This window comes from Heptranchias perlo, chromosome 12 (genome assembly GCF_035084215.1).
Source record: "Heptranchias perlo isolate sHepPer1 chromosome 12, sHepPer1.hap1, whole genome shotgun sequence".
In the NCBI taxonomy this organism is placed as follows: domain Eukaryota; kingdom Metazoa; phylum Chordata; class Chondrichthyes; order Hexanchiformes; family Hexanchidae; genus Heptranchias; species Heptranchias perlo.
Window position 1 is genome coordinate 12404724 of NC_090336.1, and position 17836 is coordinate 12422559.

The following is a 17836-nucleotide window of genomic DNA, read 5'->3' on the forward strand; positions in this document are numbered from 1 at the left end:
TAGAGGTAAAAATATTGGGGTTGTTCACAATACAATTGGATGCTAAGATCAGAGAGTTAAGGTACAAGAGAGATAAGCTTTGACATGACCTTTTCTTGTCCCTGACTTTTCTTGTATAACGTTCTCACTGAAGTTCAAGGTGGTGATGTGAAATGTAAATGGTTGCAAATATTGTAAACAGTTATATAAAGTGGAACTCTTGTTGTCAGTGAGAAATGGCTTCTAATTCTGTGATTATGTTGATTCTATAATGCTGTATCAAAAGTTTTTTAATGTTCATAACAATAACAAATTAGGAAATTTTAGTCATTGAAAAGTTTCAAACTTGACCTTGAGGGATTAATAAATATCAAATTCAGTGTATGTTTCCATTTTCAGAAAAGGATACATTTATGCGTGCAAAGTTTGTTCTGGATGTAGCAAAAACAGTAACATTGATGTTGAATGCATGTGGGAGTATGGCTCGTAGGTATTGACAAGCAGCTACATTCTCATGCTTTTGTATTATAGTTAGCTTACATCTTAACTGCTAACCTCCTCTCTCCCAGTCACGGTAGTTTTTGTTAAATCAATTCTACTGAAATCTCCATTGGAATGTTTTTTCTACATTAAAAGTGCTGTATAAATGCAAGTTGTTGTTGAGTGTTAAAATACTGGAAGAGAGGTGGTATTCTGCTCATTCTTTGGGAACAAACTTTCAGTTTTAATTCAAGATCGAAATTCAGTTTAAAATTGAACTGTAGTACTTAACCTGTAATTCATTGAGAACTGAATGATTCTTCCCAAGAGGGGCAGGAACTATATGCTAATTCATACCTGCTGTGTGTGAGAATCAGTATGTGAACAGCTATAAGTTTGTACACAGAGGGCAATTGATGCACCAGCAGTTATTGGAACAACACACAATTAAAGCCAGTAACAATTCATAGAAGAATCTAGATGGGTTGACATGCAATACCACGAATGAACAATCACAAATTTATTTTAATTTATTTTTTTATTTTAAAACATCTTTAACTAGGGTTTGCCCTATTTAGCCACAAGGGCTACTTTACAAAGGGGCCCTGTCAGCAAGATACAAGATGAGACAAACGACATTGAAAACATCACAAAAAATACAACCTTGTCTGTGAGTGCATTTATATTTGTTTAAAACGTGTGTCAGGCTCTCTTAAAGCACTGAACCTGAAGAGAGATTTTATTTCAAAGGTGATTAGGATTTGAAAGTAAAGGCAGCTTGGACTGGAAAGTACTGTTTGGCAAAGTTTGTGCAGGCCTGCAATAGAACTCTAAGGATCTGTTCAGAATGGCATATAAAACAAAATGGGGGAGGGACCAATTGACTTATTTGGAGGTAAAGTTCTAATTCTGTTTTAACTGCCTGTCCACAGTGCAACCTAATCACAACTGTTTTTATATTATTTATTTATTCATTTGTTCATTTGTTTATTTAATTATTTAGTTCTTCATCACAATTTTTTTTCTAGATAGAGCAGTGAACATATTGTGTTTTACAAGATATCTTATTAGGAGTCAATATAATAACCATTGATGTAATAAATAAAAACTTAATTAGGTCTAGGTTTAAGCTATTCTTTTATTTTCAAGCAGTTTGTATAAAGTTGCAGTTATATCTGTAACAACTAAAAGGAAAAGAGAAAAAGATTAAGAAAGGAAATTCAAAGTACAATTTTGAGTTCCACCTGTCTCATTCGCGGTCCAGCTCTCTGGCATCTCCACAGATACAGTCAGTGCCACTCCTTGGTCGACTGTCCAAGTGCTGCATTTGAGTGGTGCAGTTAGGGCCCTTCCCCACCCAGGCCAGCTTTTCCTCCCATCCTAGGACACAGCTGAGATTGGATTAAGGGAAGCCCGAGTGGAAAATTCAGTTGAGACTGGGATCCAAACATGGATCCCGTGGTCAGGACTCCCTGTGCTATAGACGTTGTAGCGCCTGGGCTATCTCTACTTATTCTGACGTGTCTGCCACATTGGGAGCCACTAAAGTAATAACTGTAGAAAAAAGTTAAAAATTAAAACCCAAAGTTATAACTTAAGCCGTGTAAATGATTGTGTAACTTTGTTTTTTGATAGGGTGACATCCATGAGGATTTCTGCTCTGTGTGTCGGCGTAGTGGACAGCTGCTGATGTGTGACACTTGTTCTCGTGTGTATCACCTGGAGTGCCTGGACCCGCCATTAAAAGCCATTCCCAAAGGAATGTGGATTTGTCCCAAATGTCAGGAGCAGGTGTGGGCTTAGACAGTGCCTTAGACTTAATTTAGTCATAACTCTGGTAGTTGTAGGGTTTTGTTTTTGTTACTTTTTTGTTGGGATTTGCTTTTTTAAAATTTTTCTTTCATTATGTCGCACAATGTCTCAAACACTCCAGGGTATACACATAGATGTATAATTCAGGACGATAAGTTAATAAAATCAGTAACAGTACCAGACAAACTACCATGTTTGGCTGTTCTCTGGTTAATGGGGATTACTATGATCAATTTATCATTCCTGGCTTAAATAGTTTAGCAACTTAACTTAAATGCTTCAGTCAGTACCGATGGAAACTGGATGTTCTTTCATCTCTGGAATCTGCATTTAAATCTAGAGCACAGGGTGAATGTTAGTCAATTCTGTCAGGCAGCTTTTAAGGATCCAAAGTGAAATGAGTTTGGATGGTCTTGACCTATTTCTCACTGGATGTAATATTATAACACTAAACTAACTATAATTTAGAACTCATAGGCATTAGATTGCCAGATCTTTCTGAAGAGAGGTACAGGAATAGGTGGTGTGCAGAAAAGGAAATATTGCACTAGTATAGGAAAGAGTTGCTTTTTTGTGGCTGTGATTAAGGCATGTTGTTGGCATCTCAAACTGCATCTTAATCAGCTACACCTGACCTGAGAATATCTGGTATCAGCACAAAAAGGGAAGCCATTTTATTCTCTACCATCCATTTGTCATGTACATACCCAGACACAATTTGGACAGTGCTGTTGATATACAACAATTCAATAAATCTAATTTGCTTTAATCAAATAGTATTCCCATTAGGCGTTAATACTAAAAGAAAGCAAATTACAAAGAATAAATTTACTTCAGTACTTTACGGATTGAACAGCCTTTACCTAAAGGCAAGCCTTGTCTTGTCACTCAGTCAGTTGAAAATCATTTTTATTTGCAGTCTTAACACCACCTGCTGAAAAGAGTTTAAGCATGTAACATGTTCTATCCATCACTGTTGAAAACGTTCTGTTTTTAGATTCTGAAAAAGGAAGAAGCAATCCCATGGCCTGGAACACTAGCTATTGTCCATTCTTACATTGCCTACAAAGCCGGTAAGAGCTTTTCTTCATCTGAATTAGTCTACAAGACATATTCGTTATCATTGATTATATTTCAGAAGAACTATAAATTACAGTGATCCTTTCTCCCTTGTGAAACATTGCATAGATATTTATTGTGGGAGCAGACGGTCCTGTTAAGGATACTGCTTGAAAACTGAATCAGTCTTTCATTATTTCGTCATGTTCTGGGTTACATATTACTTCATTAAAGCAGTGAAACACAGAGTGTGTTAAGTTGTTAGGAAAACCTTGTTGGCTTTCAGAAGTGTAACATGATCTACATTACAACAAAATGTGTGCAGATGTTAGTGGAAAAAATTAACCCATTCATTGTTTCTGGCCAGGATTCTTTATATTTCATTTAAAGTAAAACCTGGACAGGGGTTACTTCACAACAGACATTTTGCATAGTCTTGTCTTTCTTTCCTCCCTTCTCTTCCACAGTGATATGAATAGGAGTGTTATGTGTAGTCCACCTAGTAGCTCAAAAACATAAAACATAAGAATAAAAGAGCTCTGAGGGACATCGGAAAGTGTGCAAACATCATGTTTTGAATTTTCAAGATTATGTGCCAATTCAAATGAATACAGTTCCTCTTTAAATATTGTATCCCATTTTTCAGTTGTTAGGCATTTTTAAACGTTAGTTACATTTGTGAAACCTGTTGAGTATTTGTGTTGTAGGATCTCAAATTTTATTTTCTCTAATCTTCAGCAAAAGAAGAGGAAAAACAGAAGTTGTTAAAGTGGAGTGCAGAACTAAAGCAGGAGCGAGAACAGTTGGAACAGAAAGTTAAACAGCTGAGCAATTCCATAACGGTGAGTAACACAAGCTCCAGGGACAAGAGCATGTGCTTCTGGCACAGAAAGTTACAATCAAAGTCATAAATTAGAAGGAAAAAGAAGCACAAGACCGTACTCCCTGAAATATGCTAACTGATTTCTGAGAGCCACAGTTATCAGTTTGTTTAGTTAGTTAGATATATAACAAATAAGCTGCTTCAAAAACATTTTATTTTTCTCAAAGGAACCTTCTAAGGTATGCTTATCGTTTTCTTAAGTCGAGGGGAATTTCCTTCATGTGTAGTTGTAGCCACTTTTTGAGATAAGGAAGAATGGTGTGCATGCAGTAACTAACCTTATTTGAGCAATCCTGTCCCAGGATTTGGAAATAAAATAGGGAATGGAGTTCGAGTGGTGATGAATTTTACTTAATTGAAAAAATACACTGGGATTCGACATTTAGGATTTTACAACAGGGATGTGTGTTGCATTCTGCTGGACTGTTTGTGGGTGAGTTTCAGTGCCAGAAACTGAACTAGGTTCTGTAATTTGAAAGCTGTTTTCAGTTTGTTTGCACACTTGTGGTGGAGGTCCCTTTCTTACCGTGCAGCAGCCAGGGAGAAAGCCTGTACCATATATGCTAACACTCCAAAACTCTGCTGCCTGTATCCGAACACGCACCAAGTCCCGTTCTCCCATCACCCCTGTGCTCGCTGACCTACATTGGCTCCCAGTCCGGGAATGCCTCAATTTTAAAATTCTCATCCTTGTTTTCAGATCCCTCCATGGCCTCGCCCGTCCCTATCTCTGTAACCTCCTCCAGCCCTACAACCCTCTGAGATCTTTGTGCTCCCCCAATTCTTGCCTCTTGCACATCCACGATTTTCATTGCTCCACCATTGCCGGCTGTGCCTTCAGCTGCCTAGACCCTAAGCTCTGGAATTCCCTCCCTAAACCTTTCCGCCTCTCTAACACTCTCTCCTCCTTTTAAGATACTCCTTAAAACCTACCTCTTTGACCAAGCTTTTGGTCATCTGTCCTAATACCTCCTTATGTGGCTCGGTGTGAAATTTTATTTGGCGCTCCTGTGAAGCGCCTTTGGACGTTTTACTATGTTAAAGGCGCTATATAAATGCAAGTTTTGTAGTGGTCAAAATTCACAGGTGCATTTATAAAGTCCCATGGTACCAGTTAGTCCGTATTTGAACAGATAACAGCTCTGTAGTCCATTACATCAACAAGCAAGGGAGGAATTTACGATGTCGCAATGCACAATACTGCCTGGCCCAATGAATATCTCACTCTGCCCTTCACCTTTGAGTGTAATGCCCTCAGGTGTCCTACTGTCCATTCTTATGAGGGGAAGATCTATCTTGTGATTTAAAGAATATTCTACAAATTGAGGTGGCCAGAGTTCATTAGCCTGTTATCATCCACAGGGAATCTTCAGCACTTGATTCTTCTCTGGAATAAGAGACCCAGCAAAACTTGCCAAACCTGCAGAATTTAGTCAGAATAGTGAAACAATCTACAAATGGTGTTAAAGCTTAAGACTTCATAAAAATAGCCACGCTTCAGAGGATTGCTAGGGTTTTGAAAGTCTGTTAATGCAATGCCAAACCCTATTCAAGAAATGCTGATCAATTAAACTGGATTTTTCATATCGGTGGTACTGAACAAGCAATTGAAAAGTAATACTCAGTCAATGTTTAAGGACTTCTATTAATATTTTCATCGTGTTTTAACTGAGTTTTAATCTGAGGAAATTGATCCTAAAAGTGCTAAAATAGATCTTTTAGTATCCGTGCAAGCTAGTGAGGAGTAGAAAGCTACAGAGAATCAGAGGCAGCAGAAAATTGAAAGAGAAAGTCATATTTTGCCTCATTAAAGCTGGAAAATAAATTAGCCATTGTTTGTGGGTCCAGTTTAGTGCTGAACAATTAGCTTCTATTTCCTGATTCCAGTCACTGCTTCCCCAATTCTTCTGTATATTTTTGTTGTAACAGGTTAACTTAAACAATGGGCCCAATATTACCATGGTGGCGGGTTCGTGGCGGGGGGTCAAATGGGCGCGTGGGTAACGCACCAGGTGAAATCAGTCTGCTCCGCGCGCAATCGCAGGCTGATTGGATCCACTTACCTGTTGTTCCGGGTTCCCTGCTGCGAAGCTGTGCGGCGGGCGGACTGCACATGCGCAGTAAGGTCTGTCAGCTGGAGGAGCTCTGTTTAAAGGGGCAGTCCTCCACTAACTGATGCTGCAAGAAATAGGAAAAATTACAGCATGGAGCAGCCCAGGGGTAAGGCTGCTCCCAGGTTAATGATGCCTCACTCCAGCTCTTGGATGGGGTGAGGAGGAGGGGGGGGACAGAGATCTTCCCCCCGGCGGGCGGGAGGAAGCAGCCTGCCTCTGCCACCAAGAAGGCCTGGCTCGAGGTGGCAGAGGAGGTCACCTGCACCACCAACATATCACGCACCTGCATACAGTGCAGGAGGCGCTGCAATGACCTAAGCAGGTCAGCCAAAGTGAGTACACTTACTCATTCCCCTACACTCCGTCTGCCACATCACCGCCCCCACCCCACATCTCCTTCTGCACTGCCAACACTACTCTGTCACATCACTCCTCATACCCACTCAAACCTAATCCTCATCTTACCTGCACTTACTCACCTCGCCAGTACTCATCCCGCCACTACCACTCAACCCAATCCTCATACAATCTCATGGCTCTATCTCATACTCACCCTCTCATGCATCTCTTTCACGGTCAGCCTCACTCAACCTGCCACTACCTGTGCTGCAGCCACAGGGCATGCATCACATATGTGCAGTAGGAAGCGTAAGGCAAACGTGTCGTGAGCATGAAGGGGATGCACAAGGGTGTTTGAGGGTTTGTCATGGTTCTTACTTATATTTAATTTCTGATCAACTCACATTACATATTATATTGGCACCACTACTGCCATGTCTTTGTGAATCTTGTCTGGTTTGTGCAATAATGCCCTTTCCTGAGGATCACTATGAAGACCCACAACTGATGCCACCCATTGTGTCACTGCAGAGTGGGTGTAGGTGTATTTGCAGGGCTCTTTTGCGCAGACGACTGAGAGACGTCGGCGATGTCCCCGGTGGCACCCTGGAAGGATGCGGAGGAGAAGTTGTTGAGGGCAGTGGTGACTTTGACAGCGACAGGTAAGAAGATGGTGCTCGGGCCAGCCGGGAGCAGCTCGGCATGAAGGAGGCTGCAGATGTCCACGACTACATGTCGAGTGACTCTGAGCCTCCGTGTGCACTGCTGCTCAGAGAGGTCCAGGAAGCTGAGCCTCGGTCTGTAGACCCTGTGGCGAGGGTAGTGCCCTCTGCGATGCATCTCTCTCTGCGGTTGCCCTCCCTCCTGCTGTGCAGGTGGATGTGTCACAGCACTGTGTTGTGGAGCTCCACGTGTCAGAGGTGGCCGGCGAGGCTGGTGATGCTGTTCGCCCTCCGAGGAGGTCATGACTGCAGCTACGGCGGCCCCCATCCGGAAGATGTACATCTGAGGGGGTCCACAAGGTAGGTACATGTGTTTGAACACCGGGGTAAGTGTGTAAGTTGGTTATTGTTGTTTATTGTTAGGAGGAGGGTGATGGAGGCCAAACTTTGTCCAAAGTGACAGAGTGGCCTCCTGCAATGAGTGAGGGTCTCCCACCCCCCCCCTACCTGTCAAATGGACCTTTGCAGCTGCCACAGGCTGATGGCTGCAACATGTCCATTTGAACTGGGAGTGTTTCCCCCAGAACGGGAAACAGTCCCAGTTGTTTGCAAAATCCCACCCCTCCTAAAATATCATGTCAATCAGGTCTCTAAACGACCTGAAATACCTAAATAAATACCTTAAGTGGCTCCCCGCCAGCTTTAATTGCCGGCAGGAGTCCCACATGCGGGGGCTGTGCGCATATGTGAGCGCGTCTGTGGGGAACCCGGAAGTGGGCGGGTTGGAGCCGGGCTCCCGACCTGCCCCGGGATTCCCCGATTTTCGCAGCCCCCCCGCCAGGAACGCACCCGATTGCGGGTGCGAAAATCGAGCTCAATATCTCTAATGAAGGGAGATTATTTCCCCACTCCATAGACGTTATTGTATTGAGAGTCTGAGTTGCTAGTTGAGATAGCTGTAGTGGAATAATTATTTTTGTCCTCCTCCATGCTACTCTGAACACCAGCATTAAATCCTTGGATTCAGGAATGTCATGTTTTCTCTCTGAAATTTCGGTTCCATCATTGCTCATGTCTGATTCTCTCCTGAATAAATATTAATATAAGTGGGATTAATTGAATTTCCAAGTAGCAGCCAGTGAAGAGATGCTCTATAAAATAGCATATTATACCTTTTTAATAAGGAATGTGCATAGTTCTGTACATTCAGCCACTTCTTCTCAAGGTCTGTATACAAAGTTTGCAGAAAGCTATTTTTGTAAAAATATCATTGAATGAAATTTGAGTTCATTGTACATGAAATGTAGCTAGGATGAGTCGAGGATTTCTTCCCGTTCTTGCTTCGTTTGGCAGCTCATGAAATCTCTGATTGGAGCCCAGTTTTCACTAGTAACATTGCTTCTTTCATGTCTTTTTGTTCACACTGATTGAAAACAAAACTTTTTTGAAAGGGCACTTTCATCTATGTTGGGATGGAGCCGAACTTAATTTGAGCTCAGCCAGTGCAGGTTTATTCACCAAAAAGATAATAAATTTGGCCCATTCTAATTTTTTAATGCTGTTAGCCCCGCACAGAGGAAGAAAGTAATACATTACATGTGCATTTCACCATCTGAGTTATGAGCATGCGTGTAGAGACTTCACTGTTTCTGCCTGATTGGCTCATTGGCTAAATCTGTGGATTAGTGTGTCCTCAGGCAAAAGAGATCAGAAAGGTTATAGGTTTAATCATCACTATGCCCTGAATTAGCAATTACAATACCTGGCTAGAGCCACAGCAACCGAAATAGGAATTATTTGAATTCATTTTAGGTTTTTAGCAACTGGAAGCTTAATTGTGGCTTCCAATTCTTGGCAGTGCTGACAGAGGATGTGTGTTTGAATCACTTCTTTAAGTGCTCATGGCCAAATAGAGTGTTATCCAGTTCATGGGCCATATGTAGGATCTCTGTAAATTCTTTCTCCTTCAGGCAGATGACAGCACCACTTAAGAATGGTTTTATCCATGCAGTAATTCTTGTACCAATAAGATGTAGAGCTTTTATGAACAGGATGTGAAGAAATGTACAACAAATAAGGTCACATTCTTTTTGGAAACAATCCTAAATGGAGATCATAGTAACAGCCTTTTGACTTTGGATGGAAAAGCATTATATCCAGATACAGAATAAGTTATTTAATGATCTAATGATGCAATATTTTATTGCTTTCTACTTCAGTGGATTGTTTTTGTTGGGGGGTGGTGCTTTCAGCTCAGATCAGAGCAATTTAAATATTTGACTGATTTCATTAAGACTTTACCTCATGAAGATCTGAGATAACTACAGCATCAATTCACTCCATAATCTCCTCTGTTCTAACTAAGATAGCCCCAATTTTTCAAGTCTTACTTTGCATTTGTATTTCCTCGTACCAGACAGCATCCTGGTAAATCTTTACTGAATCATCCTTTCAACATCCTTTCTATAGCGTGGAGCTCAAAGCTGCACAAAGTACTCTAACTAGTCTTACTAAGGTTTTACATTCTATTCCTCTTACCTTAAACGCAGTATTCCATTAGCTTTATTTATGGCCTTATCCACTTGAGGTGCTGCTTCTAATGTCTTGTGAACCCCCAACCCCAAACCCCTGTGCTTTTCTACATCACCCAGCCTTCTCCCATTCAAAGTATAATAATTTTTTTAAAAACCAAAATGTACAGCCTCGCAATTACTGCCAGTAAATTCCATCTGCTACTGTACATTAATGAGGGTCATCACTAAGGACTAACATGGAGTGTGCCAAACCTTTGTATTGGGAGTGAAATATTACACGGGGAAGTGGAATAGAATGTATGTTTTGGTAGCATCCTCAATTGATTAAACTAAAATAAACTTTTCTTTTCTTTAGAAATGTATGGAGACTAAGAACACCTTACTCGCCCGGCAGAAGGATATGCAGACTTCATTGGAAAAAGTGAAACGACTGATTCGCCTGATCCAGGGTATACAGCTCACAAAAAATGCCACACTGACAGATGAGGCGAACAACAACCCCACAGACTGCATGAACTCTCCCACCGCTGCACCTTCACCAGTGAACTGTGACAGTAACTCAGAGACCAAGTAGCTGAAAGAAAGGGCTGGATTCTGTAGAACTTGTAAACCTTTCTGGGAACAAAATTGTGACAGGCGGTTCCTGATTTGCCAATTTAAGGGGGATTCTGTGCTGGATTGTGTTCTTGTAGATCCATATTGGGAGTGCCAGCTGGGTAAGGACCAGCGTCAAGCCAAGTGAAATACCAGTGTGTGCCTGCTGCCACCAGTTTGGTTTTAAGTTTGTCTACTCTTCAGGGAAATAGGTAGAAAACAACGGCAGAGACTTAGTGAGCTGTCCTGGTCTTGGATTGCATTTTCACGAGTCCCAAGTCCAGGATTATTTGAGCAGAATAGCAGACGTTTAGTACAATGCAACACGATGGGGAAAAAAATTGTGTACAACGCAAAGGGTCGGAGGCATGAGAACACAGTGGTGGCAATCATTGACTGTGACTGAAGTAGCGAAGGCTGAATTAAAAGTACAGACAGAGACAGGTACATTGTGTAATGGGCACAGCACAAGGTACAGTGATTCTCCTCTTATTTTATTTTAAATACAAAACCACAAATGTAGGTTTATTATTGGGATTGGTAGGCGGTGGCACCAAAACCATGCATGGCTTATGATGAAGATTAAAAAGTCACGTGCTTGTTCATTGTGCAAGTAAGTGTTTCAGTGTCTTGGGCACTGGAAAGACATGAGAGGGACAGACTGAATTTGTCCTGAGATTTTTGTTTTTTTTTTAAAGCTTAGGGAAATATTCAGGTCTTCCTAGTGTTACAGAAATTAGATCAAGTAAACTGTTGAGTGCTTTTGTTTCCTAACGAGGTGATTTATAGAAAACAAAGTGTTAGAAATTGAGCAGATTCTGTATATAAATATATATATATATACACACATATATATATATTAAAAAAAAATTCTGTGTATATATATAAAAAGAAAAAAAACACAAATCTGTTATCGTCTGAACTGCCAAATGCTTCTATATTGAACCTGCAGGGAATGATCTTCAGTTTACTGGGGAATATACTGGAACAGTTTTACAGTTCTTACTATTTCCATCTTTAAGAAAAGTGGATTGAAGGTCACAGGTAACAAGGTCAGTTAAGTAAAACGGTCATTGGTCATCAGTTGTGTAAAGAATGCAAAAAGTCTGTTGTCTGTTGTGCAAGTACAACCAGAATGGAAATTTATATTATCTTTGCATTAATATTTAATGTTGGTTGTACTTATTTCACATATCAGGGTGTGCTTGCCTTTACATTTGGCACAAGGTGAAAATTTCAGCCATTTATACTTACATTTGTAATTACTAGCCAAACAATGTGGCAGATGGAAGAGACTATTAATGAAGAGTTTTTTCTGAATCAGTTATGTGGGAGATTGGGTTTTCCTTATCGCTGCCTGCCCAACCTGACAATGGTACATGTATAGAACAGGGTTTTTCGGTGGTGGGGTTGGGGGGTGGGGGGGCGGGGGGGAGAGGAATTCGCCTAGAAACAGTCACAATAATTTTCTGTTGTATTTAGTGATGGTCTTTTACAATGTTTTTAACCCAATTCTGGAACATAACTCATATTAAAGATATTTTTAATAGAATTGATACTCGTTATAAGTGATAAAAAAAACACCAGACTAACCAGAGGAAAAACTGTCTCAAAACCAAAAGATGAAAGTTTATTTCAGAATTAGTTTGCAACCAAATAATTGCTGTTGAGGACTGGAATAGTAATTTAAATAAATTAAAATGGTTGCAGAAGCATTTCTGAATGCAACCCAAAATCTTTGTTTTTCTTTATTCTCCATCCCCTCCACATCAGTACTTCCCTCCCTTGATACACCCACATGCAAACACATGCTCTCACCCTCCCTATTCTTCTCAATCAGGACAGTCCAGTCTGCAGGTGTCTCCGCAGCCTTTATTAGGACTTTACCTCTTCCACCCATCAGAAGGCTCATTTGAGCAGAAAGCTGGAAACTGATATTCAAATGTGATAAATTTGTTTTAAAGTTAACTTTAAATATATAATACCATTTGGTAACTGCAGTGAGCTGATAAATATTTCCACTTGTGAGGCTGATCACAGCTTATTTGTGTAGATGTTTATAATATTTCCTTGCCGACCTTGGTCTGTCCCCATAGCGGATATATCATGATTAACTCATCCCTCACCCGTTGCCAGTGAAAATATCGGCGTATGCTGTAACCCTTCCGGTCCTATGTCACGGTCATATTTAGCTGACCATTATACAACCACTTTTTAACAGCACTCTATTTATATATACAGTAATAAGCAGCTGGCATGAGTTTAAGGCCATAAATTGATTGGCATGCTTTGCTAATGTTCAAAAACCATCTTGCAGTTAATGTTATCTTCTGGAACCACTTGAGTGAATAACTTTCGCAACTCATCGTCAGCTTTCCACCACATATTGATTTAAGCTGTGTCATTGTTGATCATTGCAGTAAATTATTACACAACTGTCCTAACTGCACAGTGCCCTTGAGAGTACTTTATGAAGCCTCCCAGATGGCTCGTTTGGTGAAACCAATGCTAAAGAGCCATACAGATCAGAAGTCCTGTGCTGATTTAGCTGATTGGTGCTAGGATGTTGATAGCAGTGCTACAGTGTTTAGTGCCTCTGAGATAGGGAGGGGAAAATCAACTAAAATCCCACCTTTTAATTATTAGTGACTCCTGCTGGAAAGCATAAGGGTGTGGATATTAAGAAAGTACAGGCTGTGGCTTGACTGTGATGCCCTCCATAGTCATTCACTGTCTAGACTTTGGTATGAAGAATGCAACTTGCTTGGGTGACTGGAGCGTAATGATACTGTATGGCAGGGAGGAGGGGATAAAATTGGCAAAGAAAAGCCTAATAATATTCACACCAAAAGTAGAATGTAGCTGCAATATAAGCTCTCTTACTGGCATTCTCTCATTTTTGATAACACTCTCAAATTTGTTTTGCTTTTGAGTAGTGACTTTTTGTACTTGTGAAAATGATGGTAATTCCCAGTTGTTACTATTCGGTCTTGCTCCTAATACATTTTTCTCGTTCTCATCACAAAAAGCAATTTCCGTAGGTGAACCGGCATTCCCTATCATATGAAGCTTAAGCTGATACAACAGTAACAACTTGCATTAATATATGGGAAATAGCAGGGCAAACAATCCCTCCTTCCCGCCCCACCCCTTGTTGTAAACTCGCTAATGAATTATGCATAGGATTCCATTACATCTCATGGCGCATCAGAAGGCAGATAATATCAGTCATGCCAAACATTTTTCACGAAGCAAAACTATTAAACAGGTTTATTCACAAATAGAATTACTTACAGAAGTGAGATAATGAACAGTCCATTACAGTGCTAGAAATCTGGAGACAGTTCACAAGGGGTTAATCAAACAAACCATTTAGACAAGATCCTGAGGTGAAAGAATCCTGAGAATTCTTATCAGTCTTGATTATCAATCTTGTTCCTCAGCAAAAATACAATATGGCCTTTGTATAAATTACAGGAACTTAATTTGTCTGAGACAAACTGAACTAACTCCCAAAACGTGCTGTTTTTTTAAATACTCCCAAGTCTTTTCAGGAACAGTAACATACTTTCATTGGCAGTCTATCAGGTTTAAGCGTTTGACTGATAAAACTTTTACAACCAATAGACGAAGGGACGAGGATGGTCATCTGGGGGTATTGCAGAGAACTGCAAATATACATCCAACAAATGCTGGAAACACACAGCAGGTCAGACAGCATCTGTGGAAGGTAGAGTTAATGTTTCAGGTCTCGTGACCCTTTGTCAGAACCATTCTTTTTGTGATGTGGAGATGCCGGTGATTGACTGGGGTTGACAATTGTAAACAATTTTACAACACCAAGTTATAGTCCAGCAATTTTATTTTAAATTCACAAGCTTTCGGAGAGGAAGGAGAAAATCTCCGAAAGCTTGTGAATTTAAAATAAAATTGCTGGACTATAACTTGGTGTTGTAAAATTGTTTACATTCTTTTTGTGACTGAGACTGAGAAACTGGGAGAATGAGTCCTTATAGGATGTGGAGTGGGAGGAAGTATAATCGAGGTAGCTGTGGAAATGGGTGGGCTTGTAGTAAATATCAGTGGACAGTCTATCCCCATAAGTGGAGATAGAGAACTCAAGGAAGGGAAAGGAGGAGTCAGCGATTGACCACATAAGTAAGGGAGGGGTGGAAATTAGAAGCAAAGTTAATGAAATTCACCAGCTCAGGGCGAGAACAGGAAGCAGCACCAGAAGAAGTGGTCTGCATCTATGTACCAGGAGAGGAGGTCAGGGAAGGGACCTGAGTAGGACTGGAGCAAAGGATGCTCAACATATCCTACAAAATGGCAGGCATAGTTTGGCCCCAAGCGGGTTCCCATAGCAACATCTTTTATTTGGAGGAAGTGAGTGGAGTTAAAGGAAAAGTTGTTCAATGTGACAAAGGGTCGGAAGATCTGAAGCGTTAACTCTACCTTCCTCTCTCCACAGATGCTGTGGAGTGTTACCAGTATTTTCTGTTTTTATTTCACACTCCCAGCCTTTGCAATATTTTGCTTTTTGCAATTATACATCATCTGAGTTTGGGCAGTTTGAGACAACTTCAATCCACAATAGATGTTCAGACATATTCCCTTCATACCTGGTTTAAAGCACATTTAAATTAATTGATTTTTCATAAACAAGCAGCCTTCTTCCAGCAGCCTGTCCTGATGGGATGGAGGACGTGTTCTTGTGGTACACCTTCAATCAGCACATTAGTATGTCAAAATACTTTGTCCCCTTCCAGCACATATTGTGGCCATAAACTACACATCACTCCTCCAAACAAACGTGCTGACATATAATGGAGGTGTCACCTTCAGTTTGAGTGTGTTTAAAACTATTTAAGAACTAAGCAAAAAGAAAAGAAACCATTTTATCCCATTACTTCCCCAACCTGGCAGAGGTTTCTTGTGAGTGCTGCTTATGCGTTGCTCGTGAGGATCAAAACTGTCTTGATGTGAAAGCGTGTGAGCATTCCTGTTCTGCAAACAACAAAGATGACCATGCTGCACCCTTGCAGTGCAATGCTCCATCATAACAAACATACATTCTTCTTGAGTTTAACCAAACTAAGGAATTGTGGACAGATTATAGTGAAGGTCATCCCACAACAAGTATGGCTATAACTTGCGCAGTGCCTAAATGATGCTTAGGCATTCTTTCAGAATTAGTGAGTACATCATTTTTTGTGACCATACCTTACGGCTCAGATGGATGTCCAGGTATTCCTCCCCGTGGTCATTCACCTGAATCAGCACAGAGCCAATGCCCATGTTCGATGCATTTTTGCGGACAGTAATCTGGACCGTGTAACACTTGACCTGCACGTAACATGTCTTTGCTTTTACAAATATGTTCTCCATATTAAGGGACAGGATCACCTGGTTTGGCTTTGCCTTTTGGGTTGAAATTGTCTATGCTACAACTCTTGCAGGAACCGACCTGCGATAAAGCCAAACCCCCCCCCCTCCCCCCACACCAAGGAATGCATGAATGTGTTTCTTGATTGTGGACCAAGCTCATTGTGTGGTGAGGTCGATCATTTTCCCCCACCCACACAGTGACCAGGTTGCCAGTTCCAAAGTTGCACTTTCTAGCTTTAACAATTAATCTTGCTTTGCTTAACTGGGTTAGTAAAAACGTGATACAGGTGAGGTATTCATCACATGGGCAACTAAAGATAACAATATAGTCTGTATACGCCAGGGTGAGTCCACTGGTCACTGGAACACGATGGATGCATTTTTCATCCCAAAGAGCATTGACGGTAAACTCTCAATTCCCATCAGTGTAGCAAACAGAGCACGACCAGGCTCCAGCACTTAGCAGTACCTGCCGGTAGTTTTGGAGAGGTTGAGAATTGTTAGGTGGTTAACACCACTTAGCTTCTCCAGGATTTCCTCCATGTGATGCATGGGCTCCTCTCAGGTCATTTGTTTCTAATAGTCCATATAGAACCAAGTGGTCATATTTTGGAGACCAGTGCAGCTGGTGATCCCCGGGGGCTCTCAGACCTTCCTATAAACCACCAGATCAAAATCTCCACTTCTCTGTCTTTATGTTCCATCACACTGTATAGCACACTACTTGTAGTACTAGCCTGCCTTTTAACTAATGCTCAAACTGTTTTGCTTAAATTAGCTTACCTGTGAACAAAGCGTTCAACATATCCTGCTTGCTATTTATGTGTAGGGAATACCTAATCTGCTGGATTAATTTTGGTCACGGGGAGCAACATCTCAGCCACAAGGTCTATAATTGTGTCCTCTTCTAGGGTGGACCAGACACACAGTGCCATCTCCTAATGGACAGGGTACGGTTGCAATATGATGTTCATGTGGTAGACCTGTGGCTGATAAAGTATCCCGATTATTTACTTTACCCAGTTTCTGTTCATCAACATGCATAGACCTGCCACTTAGCCTGTAATTTGCCTCAGTCATAATAGAACTCACATGCTCTGGCCTGTTTCGTGCATGGTTTTTCTGACAGCCCTGCACACATTTTGCTAACCGAGTCAGATAATTTCTCACCCAGGGCACATATCCACTATATTCTTATCCTCGGGGATTTCCCTTGGATGCCTCCTTGGTTAACATTAACAGACTGCATTCAGCACCTGTATAACAATTCAAATGTTGAGAACCCTGGCTAATTCTCAAGTCCTATAAACAAATAATCGGGAAACTTTTTAATCATAGTCCTTGGGTTCAGTTCAGCATATATGTAGAGCAATGTTGTCCAGTAGAAATCGCTGACTAGCCACAGGTGTGGCTATGGGAACACCGTTTTAACCACATGCACTAATTTTAGTAGAAAATGCCTTACATACGCACACAATGCAAGTAAACATACTTCACGTGTATGTTCACTTAACAAAAATCTACCACCATTCAATAAACAAGGAAGTAGAACACAATCAAAAAATACTCTCACACTCTGCTTTCCATCTTACCAATTTACCAACAAATGCACAAGAAGGTTAAAGTACACATACAAACGCCCTGTGAAAATGAGTATTGAGATCACATGCCCGATCACAGTGTCTGTTACTTTTTATTCACTAATCAGAAATTCAGTTTTCCAATTTGCCCCATGTGGCTAGTGGCTAACATTGGAGAACACTGATGTAGCGCAATATTCATATGAGAATGGTACTGACATTGATCACATGTCCTACAAAATTTTTATGCGTTAGTATGAGAGATTGGGCCATTAAAAATGTAGCAACAGTCTGCTTTTTGTGCATTTCACATATCCCCTGGTGCCCTTCAAGTCGAATGTCATGGGTTACCTTTAATAAATCTTGGCAGTGCATCCAAGGAAGCGCTATTTCCTGCAAGACTACTGGTTCC

At 40.9% G+C, this 17836-nt stretch overlaps 1 protein-coding gene across 3 annotated transcripts in view; it reads left to right on the forward strand.

The window, feature by feature from the left end:
* Window positions 1-12191, forward strand: part of phf21aa (PHD finger protein 21Aa) — a 243826-nt gene extending 231635 nt beyond the window's left edge. For 2 of the 3 annotated variants that reach the window (XM_067993661.1, XM_067993662.1), the window contains exons 13-17: window positions 1022-1129; window positions 2095-2250; window positions 3269-3344; window positions 4069-4172; window positions 10218-12191. In XM_067993661.1, the coding sequence (XP_067849762.1) occupies window positions 1022-1129; window positions 2095-2250; window positions 3269-3344; window positions 4069-4172; window positions 10218-10436 (663 nt within the window). In that variant the 3' untranslated portion in view covers window positions 10437-12191. The remainder of the gene's footprint in view (window positions 1-1021; window positions 1130-2094; window positions 2251-3268; window positions 3345-4068; window positions 4173-10217) is intronic. The other variant, XM_067993664.1, reaches the window with a different exon arrangement.
* The last annotated feature ends 5645 nt before the right edge of the window (window positions 12192-17836 follow it).